The sequence below is a fragment of the Sorex fumeus genome, unplaced genomic scaffold (genome assembly GCF_029834395.1).
Source record: "Sorex fumeus unplaced genomic scaffold, SorFum_2.1 ptg000047l, whole genome shotgun sequence".
NCBI lineage: Eukaryota > Metazoa > Chordata > Mammalia > Eulipotyphla > Soricidae > Sorex > Sorex fumeus.
The window spans coordinates 50,712,278-50,737,576 of record NW_026606104.1 but is presented as its reverse complement, the minus strand read 5'-3'; the positions used below and the strand labels follow the sequence as shown (position 1 = coordinate 50,737,576).

The 25,299-nt window shown below is 40.5% G+C and overlaps 1 protein-coding gene across 2 annotated transcripts in view; it reads left to right on the top strand.

The window, feature by feature from the left end:
- The window catches only part of KIAA0319L (KIAA0319 like), a 120,195-nt gene that overhangs the window by 4,524 nt on the left and 90,372 nt on the right, over positions 1-25,299 (top strand). For both annotated transcript variants that reach the window (XM_056123035.1, XM_056123036.1), the window contains exon 2: positions 155-324. In XM_056123035.1, coding sequence (XP_055979010.1) covers positions 155-324 — 170 coding nt within the window. The remainder of the gene's footprint in view (positions 1-154; positions 325-25,299) is intronic.

The window sequence follows — 25,299 nt, the reverse complement described above, 5'->3', positions numbered from 1 at the left end:
GACTATGTCAAAGCTCAGGTTTAAAACTTATGGCAGGGATAAGCAGTGAAAGAAAAACTTTAAAAATCTCTTCCCTCTAATTTGTCACATTCTCTAGCATTGCCCATTTCCAGGAATCAATTATTTTGTATAATTTTTTTTTCTGTCTTTCTAGTGTATTAGTTCTGCCTATCTGGAAGATCATGGAGAAGAGGCTGGGAGTTAAGCCAACCCCTCCGTCCTGGATTTTATCAGGAGTTTGTTGGCAGGCATTCACGAAGTCTTTGGGAGGCCTATACCTGTTTTATACTTGCTTCTGCTTCAGTGTGCTGTGGTTGTCAACAGGTACCATTTTCTTTAAGATGTATTTATTTTTGAAGTGAGATAGTTTTTATTAACCAAATCTTAGAAAAAAATAAGGGAAGAGAAAAAGAGGAAATGCGTGTTCAAGAGAGAGAATGGGCATCTCCAGTATGGAATAAAGCCCAAGATTTTTCAAAAAAGAGGTGCACTCTGAATTCTTCAGCTCATTTAAAAGACTAGTAGGAGATAGAAAAGCAATCTGATAATTAACAGAAAAGGTCATCCTCTTGGTCAACCTTTAGTTCCTTGGGCTAATGTGTCTATTTTGTTTGGAAAACAAAATCTAATTTTTTTCTCATACGGGAGAATTGGCACCATCATTTTGATACTTTTTGAAGATATAATGAAAAGGTTTCAAAGTTGGATAGGCTGTCCTTGACTTGGATGTTTTCACTCAATACATCTTTTTTTGTCTGTTTGTTTCTGTTTTGGGTCCACATCTGCTGTGTTCACAGCTTACTCTTGGCTCTGTGTTCAAGGTCACTCCCAGCAGGGCTTAGGAGACCATCTGGGTGCTGGAGATCAAACCCAGGTTGGGTACATGTAAGGCAAACACCCTACCTGCTGTATTACCTCTCAGACCTGTGTAGTCCAACACTCTTAACATAGGTGCTTAGTAAATAGTACTTTGTTTCCATTTTTGTTTCCATCACACCCAGTGATGCATAAGGCTTATTCCTGCTCTGTGCTCAAGCATCATTCCTCGTGATGTTGAGGTACCATATTCCCTTCACTTTCCTTTTCCTTTTCCTTTCTTTTCTTACGGAGTATGGTTTCCTTGTTTTTTTTTTTTTTTCATAGAAGAAAGGTGAGGATTAATTTGGACTGATTTCATAAGATATACTTTTCTCCTGTAGATTACTGGTAAGGAATCAGCTAGGTAGGATAAATGTCAAAAAATGCCTGCTTTTTTTTTTCTTTCTTTCAGTGGTTTTTGTTGACATAGTTTCTTTTAGAGTATGGTATGTGAGAAAACAGCAATTTGAGAAAGACTTCTGAGTATGATGCCATTCTGGGCAGTGACCAAAAGGCTTATCTCACTGTTTAGGATAACTAATCAGCCTTTTGATACTATAATTCTAAAGTTTTCCTTTGCTTTCCTAAATGAATTGGTGGTCATGGTTTTGAGAATCAAGCAATTACTGTATTTAGCAATTTCAGTAACATCAACTTTGGAGTTTTTATTGTTTTGCAGTGGTGGTTGTAGATTGCATAATTATAACAGTGAAAATTGTAGTTAACAGAAAGCTGACCTAAATGATTTTTACCCAGATGATGCTTTGCTGGGACAGCTCACTATTTCAAGCTAACATTTTATGTAAGATTATTTGAATTAAATAACTGTTGTTACACTGTGAGAGCAGGAAATTCACATTCTTGAAGAGCATTTCTGCATTACCAGGCTGCTGGTTATAAACTCATAAACACTACATTTTTTTTGGAGGGGAGCAGGCTTGGGCCACACCTGGCAGTGCTCAGGGGTACTTGTGGCTCAGCACCTAGGGCTCACTAGTGGTGGTACTCAGGGGGTCTCGTTGTGCGAGCAATTGCATCTGGGCTTCCAGCATGGAAACATGAATACGAGCCCTTTGAGCATTCTCCCCAGCCCAACATTGCATATGTTATTTAATCCTCACTCAAACCCTCAAACATGTCATTATATTTCATTTTATATGTAAGAAAAGGTAGAAGATGTTTTGATTACACTCACACTAGTAAGAATAAGATTGAGGATTCTTCCTCAAGGTTTGCCTACTTGAGAATATGTGTTCTTTTTTGTTATTGTTGCTATGCCTTCCAGTGATCTTTTGGAGGACCCAAGAAGGGTTTTCACCCTGGGCCATAATTAGCACTTATTATTTGATATATTCTAAATACAGGTGAGAAAAAAACATTTCTGAGTGTTTCCATATTTTTCACCTAGCTCTTGGTTAATATTGTGGACTTATTGAACTAATATTTAATATCCCTTGAGTTTATTATTTAAGAATAGCACCCCAGTGAACAAATTAAATATGACGGTGTGAAGGTGATATTGTCAGGGTTGTTATTGTGAGGATGAGATTGCACCAGTGTCTTTCAAAAGAGTTTAGAACTTTTACCATGAAAGAACCAAGAACTGTATGTATTCAAACTGAGTAAGCATGTATATAGCAAATGGCAGATAGCTGTGTTACTTATTTTAGTTTATTAGAGCTTTCCCATGTCAATTAGAGAAAAACAGCAATTTTGTGGGGGTTATCACACTCCGTAGTGCTCAGGGAAACTCCTAGCCTGGTGCTTGGTGGTTGCTCCCATTGTTGCTAAGGGGACTATAAGGTGCTAGGGATTGAACTTGTATTTTCCATGTGCAGACCAGGTGCTCCTGCCTCCATTTTTTTATTCTCACTTAACTGTTATATGTGGATAACAGGACAAGGGACTGCAGGGTATAAAAGGGGAGATACCTAGATTATCCTGGTCCTTAGATTTAAAAACAAATTTTATTTTAGGTACTGTGGTTTGTAATGCTGTTAGTGATACAGGGTTTCATCCCCCCATGAGTGTCCTCCTCCCTCCATTGTCCTGGTTTCTCCTCCTGTCCTTCCCTACCTTCCCCTATAGTAACCTTCGTACTGAAGATAAGTTCTGTTTCTGTTACCGTTGAGCATTTGTTATTTCCCTACTTAGTTTTTTTTTAATATTTCTCATATGAGAGAGATTATTCTGTTTCTATCCCTCTTGCTTCTGCCCTTTAAGCCATCTCTGTCACCCAGACCATAACATTTTGTTTGTTTGGGGCGACACCTGAGGTGCTCAGTGTACCACGTGGAGTGCCAGTGATAGAATTTGGGTGGATTGCATGCAAGGCAAGCGCTTTGTACCATCTCTCCAGCACCTAAACTGGAGACTGTTGTACCATCTCTCCAGCACCTAAAACCACTAATGAATGATGTGACAAAAGTACCAAAAATAAAAATTTTAAATGTTTTATAATTTTTTAAAATATTCATTCTTATTACTAATAAAAAAACTAAAGGTTAAAATGAGAAAATCCTGGAGCCGGGGAGTTAACTCAGGGAGTACATCCCTAACATGTGCAAGGCCGTGAGATAGATCCTGACATGGCCAGATGTGGCTTTATTGGCCCCTGAGCACCACTGGCGTGGCCCTGGAAGTCCCCAGCATTGCTTGGACAAACACATCACTGGGACTGACCCAGGCCCCCTCCTGTTCCTTAACACAGCTGGCAGTGATCCCTAGTTAAAGAACTAGAGCACATGCATACGCTCTATATGTTACAGCCCTGAGTTTGATCTCCAACATGACGTGGTCCACTAGCACTACTGAGAATGACTCCTAAGCAAACAAAATAGACAAAAACAAAAAGTTCATATTCTTTAACCTTAAACTTCCTTATAGAAGTTTGCCTCAAGAGCACACTCAGTGGGACTTGAGGGATAAGTATAGTGGGTAAGGAACTTGTTTTGCATACTGCACACATGGAGGAATCAATTACCAGCACCACATATGGTTCCCTGGACCCTGCCAGGAGTGATTCTTCAGCACAAAACCAGGACTGAGCTTTGAGGAATTCTAGGTGTTTCCCCAAAACCAAAAAATAAAATATGGAGTCAGAGTGATAGTACAGTGGGTAGGGCGTTTGCCTTGTAAGCAGCAGACCTAGGTTCAATCCCAGACATTTCATATGGTCCCCCGAGTCTTCCAGGAGTGATCCTTGACTGCAGAGCCAGGAGTAAGCCCGGAACACTGCCATGTGTGACCTCAAAACAAAAATAAATAAAATAAAATAATGAAAAGTCACAGTTAGACTCCAGGGGGCTAGTACAGGAGGTATGGTACTTGCCCTACAGTGCTGCCAGTACTGGTTCAAACTGCCTGCACTGTAAACCTCTAAGGATCACTCTTGAGCACAGATTCAGGATTATGCCCAATCATGGCCAAAAAAACTAAGCGTTGAAAATGTTTAGATATTTGTGTTTGAATGCATTTATAACATTTATTCTCTGTTACAAAACATTGCTATAACCTGCCAATATAGAATGGTGGTAAAATTATGGCATATCCACATGATGGACTATTATTCAACCTCAAAATTCATATTTTGGAAGAATAAGTATATGGAAAAATGTGCCTATGTTAAGTAATAGAATCAGAATGCAGAAGCACATATTCACTATGGTGCCAATTTTGTGAAAAGAAGAAAATACTTTTATATAATAGAGAACAGCCTGGAACAAATAAATAGCTAAATGTTTTTGTGTATTTTTGAATAGTAAAATTATTATCTCTTTATACTTACCTTTTTGAGATTTTTTTTTGCAATGTACATGTAGAGAAAAAAAATACCTACCTGAAAAAGCAACCACAAAGCAGTAGCAGCAAAAACCTATTGTTCCTAGTCTGACTCAGTGTTTATCTACTTGTGAATTTGTTCAGTTTGTTCTTGAACACTGATAATTTTCCCTGATAAGATTCATTCCTGGCTGTTGGCTTTTATCATTTAATTCATGATTAGATGAATTATTTCTAAAAACAAGCCCAGATAATACAAGCCTCCAGTTGTCCCCCGTTCCTACTGACCATTTAGTGTCTATCCCAGCTCTGACAGAGGCCCAGGTATCCAGTGACTTAAACATAGTGAACTTTAAAAAGAAATTCTGGTTGGGAGGATTTGGGCCACTTCAGACAATATTTAGGGCCTGCTTCCTGCTCTGTGCTCAAGGACCATGTGGTGCTGGGAATCAAGTATGTTTCAGCTGCATATAAGGAAAGTGCCTTAACCCTGTACTATCTCTGGCCCTGTGAACTTCTCTTTTAAGTTTTGTTTTTGGCCACACCTGGTGATACTCAGGGCTTATTCCTGATGGTGCTCAGAGGGCCATATGTGGTGCTGGAGAGCAGACCCAGGCCAGTCATGTGCAAGGCAAGTGCACTATCTCTCCAGTCCTGTGAGCTTCTTTTGAAATTTCTCTTCTTGGACTCATTGCTATAGCGCATTTCAGAAAACAATGATTATAATCTATCTGATTAAAAAGTGCTCTTTTTGTAGGCCATTAAATCTTTTTTATTCTTCTAATGTTATTGTTAAATTGCTTGACAAGTGCATTTTAGACCTGGGATTATCACTATCTGTACACAGTGAGATAATGCTAAGAACTTGAAAATTCCTGCAATGGATTGTCTGCTTCCTGAGAACAGAAATTTTGCCAATATAGTACTAGGTATTCCTAATCAATACCAGAGGATTGCACATCAGAGATACAAGCATTTGTTGACTAAATAGATTAGTAAATTAGCAATAAGGGAATTGTCCTTTGAGAATTAAACTTTAAAGCTAATACCATAGAGAAGGGACTAGTATGACAATGGTTGTAAATGATCACTGTGGACAGGAACTGAGTATTGAAAGTAGGTAAAGGGATATACCTGATAACCTTTTGGTGTATGTATTTCATACCATAATGGGCGGGGGGAGAGGAAGGGAGGGAAGAATGCAGGGAGAGAGGGAAAGGGGGGGGAGAGAGAGAGAGAGAGAGAAAGAGAGAGAGAGAGAAGGGGAGAGAGAGGAAAGAAAATCCTGGTATAGAGGTAGGGGAAGGTGGGAGAGGGAAACAGGGGACATTGGTGGTGGGAAATGTACACTGGTGAAGGGATGGGTGTTGGAACATTATATGAGTGAACACCCAACCCCCCCCAAAAAAAAAATCAGGCTAATACATCCAGCATTTGATAGTTAAAGTTTAAAATGAATATCGTCAAAGGAGAGACATGAGATGAAATCTTAATAAGACATGAGTTGTGGGGACCGGAGTGATAGTACAGCAGGTAGGGCAGTTGTGTGGCATGCAGCCCCCGGGTTCAATCCATACACCGTATGGTATCTTAAACCTGTTAAGACTGATTCCTGAGTGCAGAGCCAAGAGTAAGCCCTGAGCACTTCCAGGTGTGGCCCAATCCTTCACTTCCACCAAAAAAAATCAAACCACATGGCGGGGAGGGCTGCATGAAGAGATAGCTCAGCAGGCTAATTGCATGCTTTGTATCCAGGTTCCATATCATGTCCAGGTTCCATACCCTGCACTTGGCTCTGCATGATCCCCTGAGCAATGCTGAGAATCATCTCTAAGCACAGAACTGGGAGTAGGATCTAGAGGTCCCTAAGCACCAGCAGGGTAACTCTTGTGGCCCCATCATTGTTGGACCTGAGCCAGACAGTAGCATTGAACCAACTGGCCAGGTTGTTCTAGTATTGGTGGAGTACAGTAGCCCAAGGTTCCTGATCACTACTCAGGAGGCCTCTTCCAAAGAAAGTAAAAACAAAAGTTACAATGCCTTTGAGACCAACAAGATCTGATTTACAGTAGTGTGTGTATATACTATGTTTTTCTTTTTGGTTTTGGCCCACACCTAGAAGTACTCAGGGGCTGCTACTCCCTGTTCAGTGCTAGGTGGGGCATCACTGTTGGCAGTGCTTAAGAGATGATTTAGGGCCTGGAGGTCAAGATTGAACCTGTGTCTCCTGCATGCAGAACATGCAAAAAGAAGCCCTTTGAGCATATCCCTGTCCCAGATATTTGTTAAAATACAAACAAATATGGGGTCTGAGAGATAGTACACTAAGTCACTTGCACACGGCTGATTTCAGTTGGATCCCCAGTATAGTATATAGGCTCCTGTGAATTGCCAGGAGTGATCCCTGAACACAGAGCAAATAGTAATCCCTGAACACTGCCAGGTGTAGCCCAGTCAAACCCCTGCCCTAATTTGACAAATATATTAACATATGTAAAGAAAGAATGTCTGCATCTGGAGAATTGTGGGTGGCAGGAGATGAGAGGACCTAAGGAGCCTTGTAAACCTGCAGTGAGAGTTATCTGAGGCTATTAGTTAGACCTAAAGCTAATTGGTTATGAACTTTACTGACATTCCCTTGCTTCTACATATACAGATAAATCTTTTAAGGGCTGTGGATATATCTTAATAGACTACAGTGCTTGCTCTTCAATCAGTCAGACTTGGTTGATTCTTGGCACTGCCTGGTCACCTGAGCACTGAAAGATCTCCCTCCCTACCCCCGTGTATGTCTATTTTTTAAAATTTGGTTTGTTTTGCTTTGTATTTGGGCCACACCTCGTGATGTTCAAGGGTTACTCCTGGTTCCACACTCAGGAGTCACTCCTGGTAGTGCTGGGAGGACTATGCCTATATGGGATGCTGGGGATCGAACCTGGGTTAGCATCATGCAAGTTAAGTGCCTTGCCCACTGTACTCTGTTTTCACCCCACTCCCACTTGTATTTTGTAATGCAGAGAAAAAGTATTTAATTCAGAATAATTTTTAAAAGTTTACTCTAATTCCTAGGCTAGGCACTATAGGGCAGTAAAGATGAGTACAACATAATTCCTTCCCTGGAAGAACTCCCAGTTTAATGAGGGAGATTTAATAATATGCTGTGGTAAGAGAAAAGGGAGAGGAATATGATTCCTAGAGTGGTTTTGGGATCAGAGAACATCTAGCTTGCAGGTAAAGGGACAGAATCCAGAAATTCTCTCCAAAGAAGCTGATGTCTAAACAGATTATTTTTGTTTTTGTTACACCTGGTAGTGCTCAGGGCAAACTCCTGGCTCTGCACTCAGGGATCACTCCTGACAGGGTTCAGGGGACCATATGGGATGCTGGGGATTGAACCCAGGTTAGCGGCAAGTAAAACAAAATACCCTACCTGCTATACTATCTCTTAGCTTCTGAATAGAATTTTTGTTTGTTGGGTTTTGTTTTTTGGGACACACCCAGTATTGCTCAGAACTATTCTTGTGTTAAGGGATCACTCCTGGTGCTTCTTGGAGGACCATATGCAGTTCCAGGGATTTGAACCAGTTTATGCTGCTGCTGCTGTTGTTCTATTTTAGTTTTTGCTTTGGAGCTACATTCTATGGTGTTTATGGCTTACTCCTAACTCTGTGCTCAAGGATCACTCCTGGCAGTGATTAGGGAACCATATGTGGTGCTGGGGATTGAACTGGGATCTCTGTGCAAGGCACATACCCCTGTACTATCTCTCCAGTCCCCTAGTGTATTTTTTATACACATTATAACAAGTTTTATTGTTACATTTTATGTGGGTGAGATGCCAGAAACAAAACTTTAAAGAGATCAACAAAAATAAGATAAAAGCATAATTATATGAATTTCCTTTCATATCCAGTGATTTGTATTATGCACTTCTTGTAAGGAAACACTATTTTTTTGTGTGTATGGTTTTGTTTTGTTTGTTTTTTGCTACATCAGCTCTTCTCAGGGCTTATTCCTGTATTTAGGAATCACTTTATTTTTTATTAGTGAGACATCATGAGGTACAGTTGTAGACTTACAAATTTTTGTGCTTGGGTTTCAATTATACAGTGATCAAATACCCATCCCTCCACCAGTGCCCATTTCCCACCACCACAGATCCCAGTATCTCTCCCACCCCCATCCCCCCCATCCCACCCTGCCTCTGTGGCAGGGCATTCCCTTTTGTTCTCTCTCTCTTATTGGGTGTTGTGGTTTGCAAAAGAGGCAATGGGTGACAATCATGTTTGGTCTATAGTCTACTTTCAGCGTGCTTCTCCCATCCTGGAATCACTCTTGATGTTGCTTGGGGCACCATACAGGATGCCAGGGATTGAACCAGGGTCTGCTGTGTTTAAGTGAAAATGTTCTACCCACTGTTGTGTCTGTTCCAGTAAACAAACACTAGTTTTTATACATTACCTTAGAGAAGTGGGAGCTGTTGAAGATTTTAAGCAGAAGAGTGACACTGGTAAATTTTCAGATAATTTTTGCTGGAATTTAAAATGATTATGTTTAGTGATTATTACCCATTGCCTCTTTTGCAAACGACAAAACCCAATAAGAGAGAGAGAACAGAAGGGAATGCCCTGCCACAGAGGCAGGGTAGGATGGGGGGAGATGGAGGGGTGGGAGGGATACTGGGATCCATGGTGGTGGGGGCACTGGTGGAGGGATGGGTATTTGATCATTGTATAATTGAAACCCAAGCACAAAAATTTGTAAGTCTACAACTGAACCTCATGATGTCTCACTAATAAAAAATTAAAAAAAAATAAAATGATTATGTTTAGGATGGAAGAAATATGGTTAGGGAGGGACTTAGAGGTTCTAGTATCTATTAGGGGCTTAAGGAGACTGTCTCAAAGGGTTTTGCATGCAGGATACTGAGGTTCAGTCCCTGGCACTGCATGGTCCCCTGAGCACACCAGGAACTAACCCCTGACCACTAAGCCAGTAGTAAACCCTGAGCATTGCCAGATGTGGCCTGAAAACAAATACATAACAAGCTAATATAATACTAGTATTTAATTCCAGAACATTTTCCTCACTCCCAAAAGAAGTACACACCTATTAACATTTATTTCCTATGTGTCCCTCACATTAGTTCTTGATACCAGTAATTTACTTTTGAACTTAGAATTTGCCTGTTCTGGACATTTTATATAAATAGATTCATGCATTATATAGCTTTTTTTTTGTTGTTTGTTCAATCACACCCAGCAGTGCCCAGGGCTTACTCTTGGTGGGGCTCAGGGGACAATAAGGGGAGTTTAAGATTGTGTTTCAATTGTGTGTAAGGCAAGCATCCTATTTTTTGTATTCTCTCTCCAGCCCCAGTATAAGGCTTTTTGTGTTGTTGATTGATTTTTGGGCCTTACCCACTATACTCAGGGCTTACTTCTGCCTTGTATTCAGCAGTAACTCTGCTCAAGGAACCTTATGTGGTGCTGAGAATAGCACCTGTATCTGCCACACAACAAGGCCTTACCTGCTGTATTACCAGTTTCGTGTCTTTTTCTGTCTTTTTCACTTAACATGCTTTCAAGTTTCATTTATGTTGTAGCATTGATCTATAGCATTCCTTTCTTGTGGCTGAATTATACTATAGGGCTCTGCCATATTTAAAAATATATATTTAGGGGTGGAATCCAGATTTTATGGTAGCCTTTTTTTTTAACATTTTGTTTTCCAAAGTAGCTGTGCCATTTCATTTTTGCACCAGCAATATATGAATTACAGTGTCTCTATGTCCTTGCCAGCACTTGTTGTTATATGTTTTATTGATCAGATAGAAGAGGTTATTGAATGTTAGAAAAATTGAGGAGTGCTTAATAGAAGAAATGGAAATTGGCAATGTCCTAATACGTACTCAGTTCTCAGATAGACAGACTGATACACTAAAAAACAAGGATAAATGAAATATCAGATGGGTATAAATAATTCATTTGTTCAATTTTTTGTAAAATGCATTAAATTAATATATGTATAATTACATATGTGAATTGGGGGCATTGTTTCTGGCTCTGTGCTTGAGAGTTGTGTCAATGATGGATTGAACCTGAGCTTTCTACATGTAAAGCATGCATGCCAGTCTGTCTAGCTATCTTTTTGGCCCTCAACAATTATTTATTGAGCTAGGCATTATTCTTTGTTTTTGTTTTGTTTTGTTTGTATTTGGGCCACACCCAGCAGTTCTCAGGGCTTGCTCCTGGCTCTGTGCTCAGGGATCACTTCTTCTGGAATTGGGAGATGCCAGAGATCAAATAGGCCTGTGCAAGTACAGCAGCCCTACCTGCTATGCTATTACTCCAGCCACAGACGTTGTTCTTCATGAGGGATTTCTAGCCTGGTCCTTGACCTGATCCTCCCAATCACTGAGGATTTCTGAAAGAGCAGACCATTTCTCAGTCTTTTTTCTGCCACATCTGTCCAAGTCTGAATTCTGTGAGATCTTCATTCTGCCTAAATCTTGACTTTTGCTAAGGTGACCAGAGATCTTCTTAGTTGGGCATCTTTACTTTTATTTTAATGTCTCTGCTTCATTTCACTCCTTTGAATACTGCTTCTTTTTCTTTAAATAATGTAGGAGTACTGTTATTTGTTCAGCCATTGATTAAGCTGATTGAATTGGGCATGAACTCCACATTACCTTTTGTTTTTAATTGTATCACCATGAGATAGAATTACAAAACTTTCATGTTTGAGATTAAGCCATACAATGACTTAATGCTTCTTAAGATCCTTTCCTTAGTTGCCTTAAATTACATCATACATTTCTTTCTTTTTAGTAGATGGATGCATAATACTTTCTAATTTTTTTTCTTCATTCCCATAAATGTTGTTCTTCGTGGTTCTGTTTAATCCCTTTTTTTATTTCAGTCTTTTGTGCTCTCCCTGAGTAGTCTTATTCATTCCCCTAATTGTAATCTGTATGTTCCCAGCTCCTAAATCTACAGGTGTTCATTCTATTCTCTTCTGCACTTCTGACCACATGGCTACCTATTTGTTACATGTCTTTCACTGGATGTCACACAGCTATTGCTAACTTCTGTTTATTTATGGGTCACACCCAGTGATGCTCAGGGGTTACTCCTGGCTCTTCACTTAGGAATTACTCCTTGCAGTGCACCAGGGCCATATGGGATGCTGTGAATCCAATCAGCATACCATGTATAAGACAAGTGTCCTACTGTAGTACTATCTTTCCAGCCTTGCTGCCACTAACTTAATCTATTAAAAATGAATTTATCATCCTTTACCCTTCTTTCTCTTTTGATTCACTTGTATTCTGAGGTGGAAATTCCTGTATCATTCTTGATTTCCTTTTCTCCTCCACATTTATTAATTTTTTTTCAGGGATTGAACCCAGGGTCTCACACATACAAGGTATGTGCTTGATACCACTCTCTAGATACAACTATCTTACCACTAAGCTACTTCCCTTGTATTCCACATTTAGATGAGTATTATAGAATGCTATTTCATATTTCCACATAAAATCCTTTTGCATATGCTGAGTTTATTCAGCCGGATGTATTCTGATTCAGATAAATGTAAGTTCTTGTTGCTTTCTCAGGGGATAACTGTTTTGAGCCTGCTCTTCAATGTTCTCATAGTGTCTTTCTCTGTATATGTATATATTGTATACATGTATATCTGTTATTATATCATTCTGTACTATATGTGGTTTTTGTGAGGAGAAAGATTCAGCGTAAGTCTTATTCTTGCTCTAGAACCTAACTGTGGCTCACCACTCAGTGTGGGGTTGCATAACTTGTTTTTGTTTTTGAGTCACACCAGCAATATTTAGAGCTTATTTCTGGCTATGCTCTCAGGGATCACTTCTGGTGGTCCTGGGGGTACCATATGCAGGTGCTGAGGATGGTACCCAGGTCAGCTGTGTGCAAGGCAAGTGCTCTACCTGCTGTATTATCTCATAGGCCCATTTATCCCAGGTCTTAACCAAAGATTGGCAGGGGAGCCTCCCTTGGACTACTGGAGCCCCCCACCCCCACCCCTTTATATAGCTTTTTCTTTTTCAGTGTCTTTACTACTAAATTCTCTCCAAACTATTCTTGTTGGGTCCAGTGAGATTCCACTGTTGTGTTTGGATCCCTGATTTTTATGGTCAAGATGTCCCTTAACAGAAAACTATACAGCTGTGGGGTTGTCTTCTAAATGTTCATCTTCTCACTAAGGCAGAATGGCACTGCCTCTTGCCTCTTAAATATATTCCTACCAATTTAATAGTTATTTATGGTAGATAGTGAATCTATTTCCAAGATAGATTATATTAGTTTCTTCATGGCTGAAAGCAGAAGTCTAGTGTGATTATGTGTCTGCTTTACAGAACTATATTACTCAGTTACATACCTAGCATTTAGCCCATAGTAAATTTGTGGGAGTAACCTGAAGATAATGTTGAAAGTAGAATCGCCTTGGAATATGTTTGTTAAGGAGAAATCATTCTTTCCTACTCTGTTTTTGTTCTTCTTCTTCCCCCCCCTCCCCCCCAGGTCCTTCTCTCACACAAACTAGACAACCTACTATATTTTTCAGTCTCGGCCTAGTATGTGCATACTTCACTGCCCAGGAGGGAACAATATTTGGAAGATGATTTTTGCCCTTTTCTCACCTTTTCTCTGACTCTGCTTGAACAAAGAGTGATTTTTTTTCTTTTTTTAATATGAGTATTGCTATTTATTCAGCCATTGTTTAGGCTAATTGAATTGGCATGAACTCCACCTTACTTTTTCCCCCCCATTTTATAAATTTATTTATTGAATCACCATGAGAGCAGTCACAAAGCCTTCAGGTTTAAATCTCGGTCATACAATGATGAAACACCTGTCCCTTCACCAGTGCCCACTTTCCACCACCAAAAACCCTAGTATACCCCTCATCCTACACCCTCCCCCTACCTGTGGGGCAGATGATTTCCACATTACTCTATACTTTCATTACATTCAGTATTTTGACATCAGATCCACTGTTATTATGTGGGATTTTACTCCAACCAAAGAGTGATTTTTCAAACAGGTGGTATTGGAAAGGATTGCTGCTGTGTGTTGGGAATAGCCAGTCATCAAGATTTGTATGTATTCTTTCTCTGACCAGCTCTTAACTGACCCATGCCAGGACAGCTCGCATTAGTCTGAAGGAATAAGTTTTATTCAGTTTAAGAAAGTATTGGAGGGGCTGGAGCGATAGCACAGTGGGTAGGGCGTTTGCCTTACACATGGTGGGTTCGATTCCCAGCATCCCATACAGTCCCCTGAACACCGCCAAGAGTTAATTCCTGAGTGCAGAGCCAGGAGTAATCCCTGTGCATCGCCGGGTGTGACCCAAAAAGAAAAATAAATGAGAGAAAAAAAAAAGAAAGTATTGGAGAGGCTGAAGAGATAGTATAGCAGCTAGGGCGCTTGCCTTCCCTGTGGCTAACCTGGGTTCAATTCCCAGCATCCCATAAGGTCCTCTGAACCCATCAGGAGTGATTCCTGAGTGCAGAGCAGGAGTAACACTGGGTGTGCCCAAAAACAAAGAAAGTATTAGAAAGCAAATTTGTGATCTTTTAGCTGAACTATGTTCCTGACACCTTATTACTTACTATGTAGCGCTGTAGCACTATCCTCCCATTGTTCATCGATTTGCTCGAGTGGGCCCAGTAACATCTCCGTTATGAGACTTGTTGTTACTGTGTTTGGCATACTGAATACTCACGGGGAGCTTGTCAGGCTTTGCTGTGCAGGCGAGATACTCTCGGTAGCTTGCCGGGCTCTCTGAGAGGGGCAAAGGAATTGAACCTGGGTTGGCCGGGCCGGCCGCGTGCAAGGCAAATGCCCTACTGCTGGGCTATCGCTCCAGCCCTATTACTTACTATAAAGTTGGTATTTTAGGGACTGGAGTGATATATAGTGGGTAGGGTGGTTGCCTTGCACATGGCTGACTCTGATTTGAACCCGGGCATCCCACTAGGAGGAGTAAGCCAGGCAGTGCTCTGACTTTGCACTCAGGTTTATCAGATGTACACCCCCGCCCCCCCAGCCAGTTGTGGCCCCCAAAACAAAAACAAACAAACAAAAGTTGCTATTTTGATCTCCATCTACCGCATACTTGCACATTTTAATATTTAATTAAACTCTAGGTAGGAGAGATTAATGATCACCTTCACCCCCCATAAAGACTGCAGCTAGAACCGGGTCAGGTTCTGGTTTAGCAGTAGGTCTTACTCTTGCTAGTTGCCATTTTTTCCCCCTGTTTTCATAACTGCTTGTGTGTGCTCCTGGCAGACTGAAGGCATTAAAATCACTTTCCTTCTTTGCTCGGAATGTTTCCTTGTAATTTGAGGACTGTGGTCCCTGCTACATCAGTCAGTCCAAGTGTTATCTTTTACAGTTAGGAGAATAATATATTTTGAATATTCATGACTCCTGTCTTCAGGAGAAAAGCATTTTCAGGAGGCTTTTTAGGTGATGTTATATTTCTGCTCTTATATTTGCTGGGCACCTAATTTAAGATGGATGACTAATGGAATATATCTCAGAGCAATGAGCCTTAAGCAGAAACTTTCCCTTACCAAACTGACCTATATTCTTAACTACATTGCAAGACAGGAAGGTAATAAATTATTAATCCTAAATCTGTCTTCTCAGATTGTGGGATAATGACATGAGTATGTGGCAGCTGGGGGAAGGTACAGTTTTCTAGGTGTTACAGGATTTTTGATTCTAAAATTCTGCTGGCATGGATCAAGTTTATGGGATCTTGTGCCACAATTTAGTTGACCTAAGTAAAACCAGTCAGAATCCTCTAAAGTTAACTTCTCTTCTAGTGATACTAAATAATTATCTTGTCTAAATAATCTTCATGAGAGATAATTCTCATAGGTCCTTCAATCTTGGAAAAGTAGGGTTCTTTTTACCCTTTGGAAACATTATGCAGGGCTGGGGAGATGGCTGAAAGAGGTAGAACAGCATTTTTCACCCACCTTTTGATTTGCAAGTGTAGAAAGGTTGAAAACCACTAGTCTGCTTTGGTTATAACTGCTGGTTTGTTGACTGATATGCAGGACAGGTATTCCTCTGCAGCTATAGAGCAATGACCTCAAGGTGGGCACTTTGCATGAGTATCTTGCCTGCACGGCAAAGCATGGCAAGCTGCCTGTGATGTATTCAGTATGCCAAAAACAGTAACAGCAAGTCTCACAATGTTACTGGGCCCGCTCGAGCAAATTGATGAACAATGGGAGGACAGTGACAGTGAAGCTTTTTGGGTCATACCCATTGATGCTTAGGGGGTTACTCCTGGCTCTGCACTTAGGAATTACTCCTGGCAGTGTGTGGGGACCATATGGGATGTCAGGGATTGAACCTGGGTTGGTCATGTGCAAGGCAAATGCCCTCCCATTGTACTATCGCTCTGACCCTCTGGTGTTCCTTTCAATTCAGCCCATTCCCCGCCATTACTAATAACCCACATCCCTGAATAAGTAGTGAGAGAGATCTGGAGATTTGGGGAGGAATATTCCAGCCCCCAGTGTGGAAAAATTTCCTTTGCCCCCAGTGTGGAAAAATTTTCTTCCTGGTGAGTTCATGGGTATTAAGCTAGTTAGCTCTTGAAGATCTTTTCTGCATGAGGGTGCACCCACCTATTTGGCAACAGGTTAGTTACTCAGATTCTTAGGTAAGCAGGTCCAATGTTTAGGATTCAATATAAGCACTAACTTCTATAAATCCTGAGCATCTCTGGTCAGTCACAAAAAGAACTTTTAAAATACCCTAAGATAAGAAGGAATCATAAATGTTACTGAATGGTGAGTTAACCATCACAGATGTTGTCCTAGGAGAAACAAAAGCAAAGAGGAATGCTGGCCAAGGCCTGAGACTCCACCAGCTGTAGACTATGTCCCTAATGATGGGAGCCTAGTCTCACTCACCCCAGTTCCCCTTTTTCAGTTCTCCTCACAAATGACAGGATTTTGAGGAACGCTTTCTTTCTTCCAAATGGCTTAACATTCTGCTTTGATTCTAATCCAGCAACACATTTGAGATTGAAGTAAAATGTGCTCATGGATTCTTTAAGCACTTTTAGGTAATAAGGAGAATGACTGGGATTACTAGAACTGGGACATGGGGAGTTTATATTGATTTGGTTTTACTTCTGTCTTCTAATTTCAGATTTCTGCCATTTTTTAAAATAAATAACTCTGCTTTATGTTTGTTTTAATTAATAGGTCATATCTAGCAATGTTTAGAGTACCATTGGTGCTGGGGTTTTATATATACAAGGCAAATGTTCTGCTGCTTGAGCCACATTTCACATCTCAGCTCGTTCCCCTCTCTCTCTCTTTCCCACCTCCATTGTTTATTATCCTTAAATGAGGGTGACCTAAGTCAACAGGAGACTTAGTGAAGTGGTCTGGTAGAATGAGAGAGTCTTATTCAGAACAAATGAAGTAACCTTTTGGAGAGAAGCTCAAGAACCAGACTCCATTTCAGAGTGCTGAGTAATCTGCATCCAGCTGGGTCAGTCTGTGACTTTTGGCCTGTAACAGAACAAGCTCTGAAGTGCCGAGAGTGCCAAACTTCATGTCTACTTATGCAGTCAACTTCATCAGTCTGTACTTGGTTTTCAGCTCTCAGCTATGCTCTCTAGAGGATGCTTTTTAATTTTTTTTATATTCCCTCCCACTTCCCTTTGTTGTTGTTATGATTGGGGAGGGAGTTAGGAGGAATTAAGTTGAATTCGTTCCTCACAATGGTGTTTGCACATTTTTGGCTGTGATGGTCTCTCTGGGTTGCAGTGTTTGTATACTCAGATGTGGTCCTCACGAAAGTTTGCACTTCTTTGGTTATGGTGCTTGCACGCTTGATGAGCATCATACTCCTAAATGATGCACACGGTTTATGGTTGTGGAACTTGTTGAGGATTTCTGTGCTGCTCAGGAGTGCTTGCTGGATCATATTTTTTGACCATGCCACATGATTTTTTTTTTTAAGTAGTGATGCTCACTGAGAGTCACACTTCTATATGTGATGCTTACATTCACTTGACTGTCACACCCTGGAAATTGCTGGTGGTGCCTAGAAAGGATGACAGACTTAGATATACTAGGCTAAAATGCAGAGCTGGGGGCCGAGTGAGTACAGTGGGTGGAGCGCTTGCCTTGCACATGGCTGACCTGCGTTCTATCCCTGATACCACATATGGTCCCCCAAGCCTGCCAGGAGTGATTCCTGAACATAGAGCCAAGAGCAAACCCTGAACACCACTGGTGTGGCCCAAAAATCAAGAACCAAAAACATAAATTGCAAAGCTACATGCTTGGCACATGTAGAACATTGGGGATTTGAACTCATGACGATATGATTGCAATGCAGGTGCTTTAACCTACTACACTATTCCTTTAGCCCTATGGATAATGGTGGTTTTTTTCTGCTTTTTGGGTCACACTCAGCAATGCACAGGGGTTACTCCTGGCTCATGCACTCAGGAATTACTCCTGGTGGTTCTCGGGGAACCATATGGGATTCTGGGAATCGAACCCGGGTCAGCCGTGTGCAAGGCAAATGCCCTATCTGCTGTGCTATTGCTCCAGTGGGCTCCCCCCATGGATTATGTTTATCAATTCTATTCTAACATTTCTTATAATGTTCTTTCTCCATTAATGAGAGAAATTTTCATATTTCTGCATCTACAAGGTCAAAGGGAGACTTAGGCTCTAATTTCAAATAAATAAAACTTTGAGCAGGCCTATCAAGGATAACCATCCTGCCCAGGATGGTCAAGGCAGAAGCAGAAGTTTTCTGGCCTTTCTATGGAGACTTTCACTGACAAGCACATCCTTCTTTCCTTTCCCAAGCTGTTTTGATTGAGCTGTTTCGCCTCCACTCTTTTATATTTCATGTGGGGGTTGCTGCCTTAGCAGCATGTCTGCCTCTTTGTCAGTGGGGAGGAAGAGGTAGTGTGAAGGCCCTCTGTGTATTAATGTGTTTTCAGTGATTTTCCTGTGTTCGTATTGGGGGGCACAAAAGAGGAGGAGACAAGGAAGGAAGGGAGGAGGAGAAAGAAAAAGAAAAAGGGAGAGAGATATGGAGATTGACATTTGGATATCCTTATTGCCCTGCCTAGAATTAAGGTCACTTCTGGAGTAGCTCAGAAATATTGCCATGTTGCAGATGAGGTTAAAGAAAGCAGAGTTCTCCATGGTTTGAAAGACTACATACTAGGTAATTTGATAGGAGTATTGATCACTTTGCCCAAATTTTTATTAATAGAATGTGAGTTTCAATTAACTTGAAAATGAAGGTATAAGAAAAAGATACAAAAAATTACATGCATATAAATGAAGTCTATTAAAAAGCCTAATATCTGCATTAACTGAACAAAATAATACCAATGATCTGAATGTCATATGTTAGATTATACTTTTCTGAGATTTGTGATCCCAGTTCTTTATATGTATTTCTTACATTCAAAGCTTAAAATATGCTTATAGTGTTTTTTTTTTGGTTTGTTTTTGAATCACCCCTGGCTCTATACTCAGGCACCACTTCCTGGAGGTTCTTGGGGGACCATGCCTGGTGCTGGAGATCAAACCAGGGTCTCTGCTGCATTGCAAGACTAGCTTTTTAATCTCTGGCTATCTTTCCAGCCCCACTACAGCATTTTAGTACCTTCTCTGGGATGTGTTATTCAAATTACTGGTGATAATTAATATCAGGGTGCTGTTTACATTGCTATCGACTAAATAAAACCCATTTTCTGTCATCAAACAGTTCATACTCTGGAGGCAGAGATACCTATTAGACATTTTAAAGAAACATGAGAATATTTTCAATGTGCTGTGGGACCACAAAGAATAAAGATGGGAAGGGCTATTATATCGCAGGCCAGTGCTAAAAGTGGTGTTGTAATCCCTTTAAACTTCTTTTTCCTGTGATTTACCATACTTTTACTGACAGGATTTTATGGGTACAAAGGTTCAACACCACACCCTCCACCAGAGTGCCCCCCACTTCCTTTCCCCCAATGTGGTCCCAGCTCCTTCCTCCTATCCTTCACCTCCTACCCTCACCCCAAGCTTAGTTCTGTAGACTAGTTCTCAAGTTCTGTTGCCTTTAGGCATTTACTTTTTCCTTGTTTCTTTATATCTCACATATGAGAGAGAAGCAGTCCCTATCTGTCCCTCTCCTTGAAGTAGGATTTTTTGGTTTTTTGGTTTTTTTTTTTTTGCTTTTTAGGTCACACCCATCTGCACTCAGGAATTACTCCTGGCGGTGCTCCGGGGACCATATGGGATGCTGGGAATCAAACCCAGGTCGGCTGTGTGCAAGGCAAACGCCCTACCCTCTGTGCTATCACTCTAGCCCCACCTTGAAGTAGTTTTTAACCTACAGAGCTCCTTCCACTTTCTTATCTTGGAGAGAGAGGTAGAAGGAAGAGTATTCATAGCTTTATAAAGTCTAGAGAATAAAAGTCTTCAGAAAAATTATTTCTGTGCAGATACAGATTGACTTTGATTTAATTTAAATAAATTGGCTCTCAAAAACTCTGAGAATACGAACTACTCACAGTTTCATTTTCATTTACACACAGATGAGAAAGCATCTGTAACTTTGCATTTTATTTGCTATAAGCAAAAAGTGGTTTGAGATATTTAAGTATCTGAAGCTTGGTTGTATTGAGTCCTCACATGTCTCAGTTCAGCCCACTGCAGGGTTGTTTTTTTAATGACACTTACATAATACTCCCCAAAGAGAGATTTTTAATGGGCAAATTATCATAAACGTTCCCTCTATTGGCCATATCTGTTGAAATAACACTTCATGACTTGCTGTGTTATTTTCTTCCAACCTCACTTTTTTTTTTAAATCTAATTTACATCTCTCTGCTGCAGCCCTCTAATTGGCTTGCTCTTTAGAAACAACAAAACGAGCTACCAAAAAAAAAAAAACAAAACAAAACAAAACAAAAAAACCCAGCCAACCAATATACAAAAAAATTCTTCCCAAAAAATAAAGTAGTGTGCTGATTCAAAGTTTATTGTGTGGGTTTTGAAAGAAGATTGGTATGATTATGGTGAATACAAATAATTTATCCGCCCTGCAGACAGAGACAGCAGTCAACTACAAGTTCTTAACAATAGCATCTCAAGTGGCTGCACAGGGAATTGCTAGATAACATATCTAGATGCTTTTCTCTGTAGCAAAAAAATGTTTTTTCTTTAAAACTACTTATATGTACAGAATGAAGTTTATCTTTTCATCATCTTTTTCATTTGATACCTGTACTTTTTGAAGACATGCATTTCATAGAAAGGTGTGGGCTCCTTCTCACTGCGGCTTGGAGGCGTGCTCTCTTTGCTGACAATGTTCTTCAGAGTCTTTTAGTCATAAGGTGGTGGGAGAAAAAGTGAAGCAGGAGATTCTGAGTATATCATACGCAGCAAAGTAACTCCCTAGTTACAGTTTTTTTTTAAGTGCATGGTTTAATCATTTTATTTCAATCTGCTTTTAATATTATAAAGTTCTTGATGACTGGATCTTTTCTGAACAGATAACTTTATGGTAGGAAAGCTATTTTTAATCATAGCAATTTCAATGGATAGCCTCACTAAAATTTGGTTGTGTAAAGGTTTTTGGAAATCTAATAGTAACTCTGTTCAAATAAATAAAAACTTTTAATTTATTGATAATTGAAAGCTAATGATGTCAGAATTTTAACAACTGCCTTCATTATTTCGCCCAAGTAATTAGAATTTTGAGGCTCACCTACCACCCAGCATTTCCTTCTCATTGATACTTAGGAAAAGGAAAACTGAATGAATTTAGATGTAATTGGTGATGGAAGGCCATTTGCCTAGGTGATTTGGTAAGTATTCTGTACTGTTGGTTTATTCAGAAAGTTCCATGGTAAAAAAACCTGTCTTGCCTTTGAGCGAAGTGGAGTGGTCTGAAATAGATAGCTCAGGGAACTGAACTATGGTGGGTCCTTTTATGATGAAAGATTACTTTGTGCTTTGGAAGGATTTTCACTTGAGTGGCTAGGCAGGAAAGGCTTTTTCCCTAGCTGGTTACCTTGTAAATTTGGTTTTGTCTGCATCCATTTGGAATTTCTTAAATTTGTTTCATTGATTTCTCTTTCATCATACTTCCCTTTTAGTGTTCTTCCCAATTTAACATGAAGAGCCTTTTAAATTTCTTAGTGAACAGGGAATTACTTTTCTTTCTTTGTTTTCATTTTGTTTTTGCTTTTGTGTTTGGGTCACTTCTACCGGTGCTCAAGGGTAACCCCTGGCTCTACATATACTCTGACTCTGGGGTCCTCCTTACATGTAAGGCAAGAGCCTTACTTATTATAGTATCTCTCTGGCCCGGAATTTTCTTTTTGCGCCTTCCCTTCTTTTAGCCTAGGAAGTTAATTAACATTAAGGACCTAACTCAGATGACTAAAATTCAAGTAATTCCAGTGGGAATAATACAGAGGTTAAGGTACTTGCTTTGCATTCAACTGTGGCTGTGAACCAGATTTGAGTTACTGGTACCACATATGGTTCTCAAAGCACTGAGTGAGGAGTGGCCTCTGTACACTGCTGAGTATGCCCCCACCCCACCCCACCCCATTTTTTTCAAGTAATTCTATGCTATAATTTGAGTTTGATGTATTTTGCTGCTTCTACGCGCCCAGCATTTTTCTAGGCCTACAAATAGAGAAATACAAAAATACCTTCCTAACACTTAAGTAGGATGAGTGTAAGGTAGATAAGTATGTGGTCACGTGAGAGAAATACTATAATAGAGTATTTTTAGGATACACAGAGGAATATTGAATGAAGATTTTCTTTAAGAAATGGTTTCTAAGCTCAAGTATAATACAATAAAAGAATGGCAGCTAAGGAACTGGAGTGATAATATAGTGGATAGTGCGCTTGCCTTACTTGTCACTGACCCAGATTCAATCCCTAGCATTCCCATATGGTCCCCTAAGCCCCTCCAGGAGTGATACTTTACTGCAGAGCCAGAAGTAGCTCCTGAGCATTACTGGGTCTGGCCCCAAACCCCCCTCCTCCACACACACACACCCACCCACCCACCCACACACGCACACACACACACACCAAAAAAGAATGGCAGCTAATCTTCACTAGACTTTACTGCATGCTGTGTTAAGTCTTTTGCATAGCTTATCTCATAATATCTGTAATCCTATATGTTAGGTACTGTTATCATCTTTTCTACTTTTACTTTTATCTATCTATCTATCTATCTATCTATCTATCTATCTATTTCTGCCTTTTGGGTCACACCCAGTGATGCTCAGTGGTTACTCCTGGCTTTGCACTGAGGAATCACTCTTGGCGGTGTTCAGGGGACCATATGGGATGCTGGGAATCGAACCTGGGTCGGCTGCGTGCAAGGCAAATGCCCTACCCACTGTGCTATCGCTCCAGCCCCATTACTATATATTTTTTGAGAAAACTAAGAACATTTTATTCAAGATAACATAAGTTGGGGCTGGAGCAATAGCACAGCGGGCAGGGCGTTTGCCTTGCAAGCGGCCAGTATGTCCGACCTGAGTTCGATTCCTCCACCCCCTCAGAGAGCCTGGCAAGCTACCGAGAATATCTTGCCCACACGGCAAAGCCTGGCAAGGTACCCATGACGTATTCAATATGCCAAACACAGTAACAATTGTCACAATGGAGACGTTACTGGGCCTGCTCCAGCAAATCGATGAACAACGGGAGGACAGTGACAGTGACAATATAAATTGACTAGATTGAAAGTAAAACTCAGATTTATTGCAGGGGCCAAAGTCTTTAAAATTTTTTTTAATCAAATCACCTTGAGATACACAGTTATAAAGTTGTTCATGATCGAGTTTCCCATCCCTTCACTAGAGTACATTTACCTCCACCAATAATCTCGTTTCCTTCCCTCCCACCTGCCTCTATAGCAGACACCTCCCCCCTCTCTTACTCCCTCTCTCTCCTCTCTCTCCTTTTCCCTCTCTCCCTCTCTCCCTTTCCTCCTCCCTTTTTCCTTTTTAGGCATTGTGGTTTGCAATACTGTTACTGAAAGGGTATCATGTGTATCACTTTGTCACATGTCACTTGTCATCCTGTTGATCATCTATTTGCTTCAGCGGGACCAGTAACGTCTCCATTCGTCCCTGTCATGTGCTAGAGTAGCCTATTGCATCTGCTCACTCCAGGAACACGAAGAGCCTCAAACCGTTTGTTCAGGGTTTTGACGAAGAAGTCTGACCATCTCGTAGGTGGGCCGCCATGCGTCCTTTTGATGTCCCATGGAATCCAGTCAGTAACAGTACTAGTCCAGCAGTCATCTCTAAATCGCATTACGTGTCCGGCCCATCTGATTTTCGACACCTTGGCAAACACCTCAGAGACCTGGGCTCTATGAAAACAGGATGAGAACACTATTTGGATCACCCAAAAGAGCTATGCTTGGAATATCACACTTCATTCAAGCAAGAGAAGAAATCCAGAGTTCTGACCTCCATCAACGATTGAAGATCAGGGATGCTGCCTTGTGTATCACTTTACCTCCTTTCAATACCCAGTGCTTGTCCATAGTAATCATTTCCAACTATCATTGTTGGAGCAGTCCCTTCTCTGTCCTAACTGTACTTCCCCTCCCCTTACAGGAACAAAGTCTTAATCAGACTTGGGTTATGAAGTCGTAGTGAGATGTTTTTCTTTTGTAAACACTTATTTATTTATTTATTTATTTATTGGTTTGGGGGCACCTCCAGTGGTGCTCAGGACTTACTCCTGGTTCTGTACTTAGAAATCACTCCTGATGGTACTCAGGGAACCTTATAGGATGCTAAGGATCAAACCTGGGTCAGCTGTGTGCAAGGCAAGTACCCTACCTGTTGTACTATCTCTCTAATCTCCCTGTAAACACATTTTTTAACTCATTTTTTTGCAAGTTCTATCTGAACTGAATCTACCTTTGTGTTATGGCACTGTTTTGTTATACACACTTTGCCACAATTCAAAACCTTTGTGTGACAGGCTTCTTTAGTGACAGTCTTACAGGAGATAATTTACTCTTGATTATTCATAATTAGTGAAGTACTATGAAAAGTGGTGTAGGGTTTTGTCATAAAGTTGGTGGAATTTAGCAAAAGACGCAGAGTTAATGTTACTAGTGATTGAGAGTTACTTGTTGGTCAGCTCCTTCCCTCACAGTTTTGTTTTTTACCAGAAGGGTCTTTGAGAAAGATGGTAACATTATGGCCAAGGTAGAGTCAGAATATGAACTCTTGATTCTGGTTTAGCAGTTCACTCAATTTTAGTAAATGACCTGCCACATAACATTTAACCAACTGTGCTAGGCACACACCAAAGGCAATGAATAGTAATTATTTTCTTTTCTAAGGACTGCTTTGTGAAGTTGCTGCCACCTTTCAATCTAACCTTTGTGTGACTGAGGAAGAAAATGTTGGTTCTTTTGAAAAATGAGAGGGCAGTGTTATTACCCTAGTCTTTTCCAAACTTCATAATACCTGATTGTGCCTCTCAAAGGATTTAGTTACCTCCTCTGCCTTACTTTTTGAATATGCTACCCCTTCTCAGGAGAGAACTGGTGT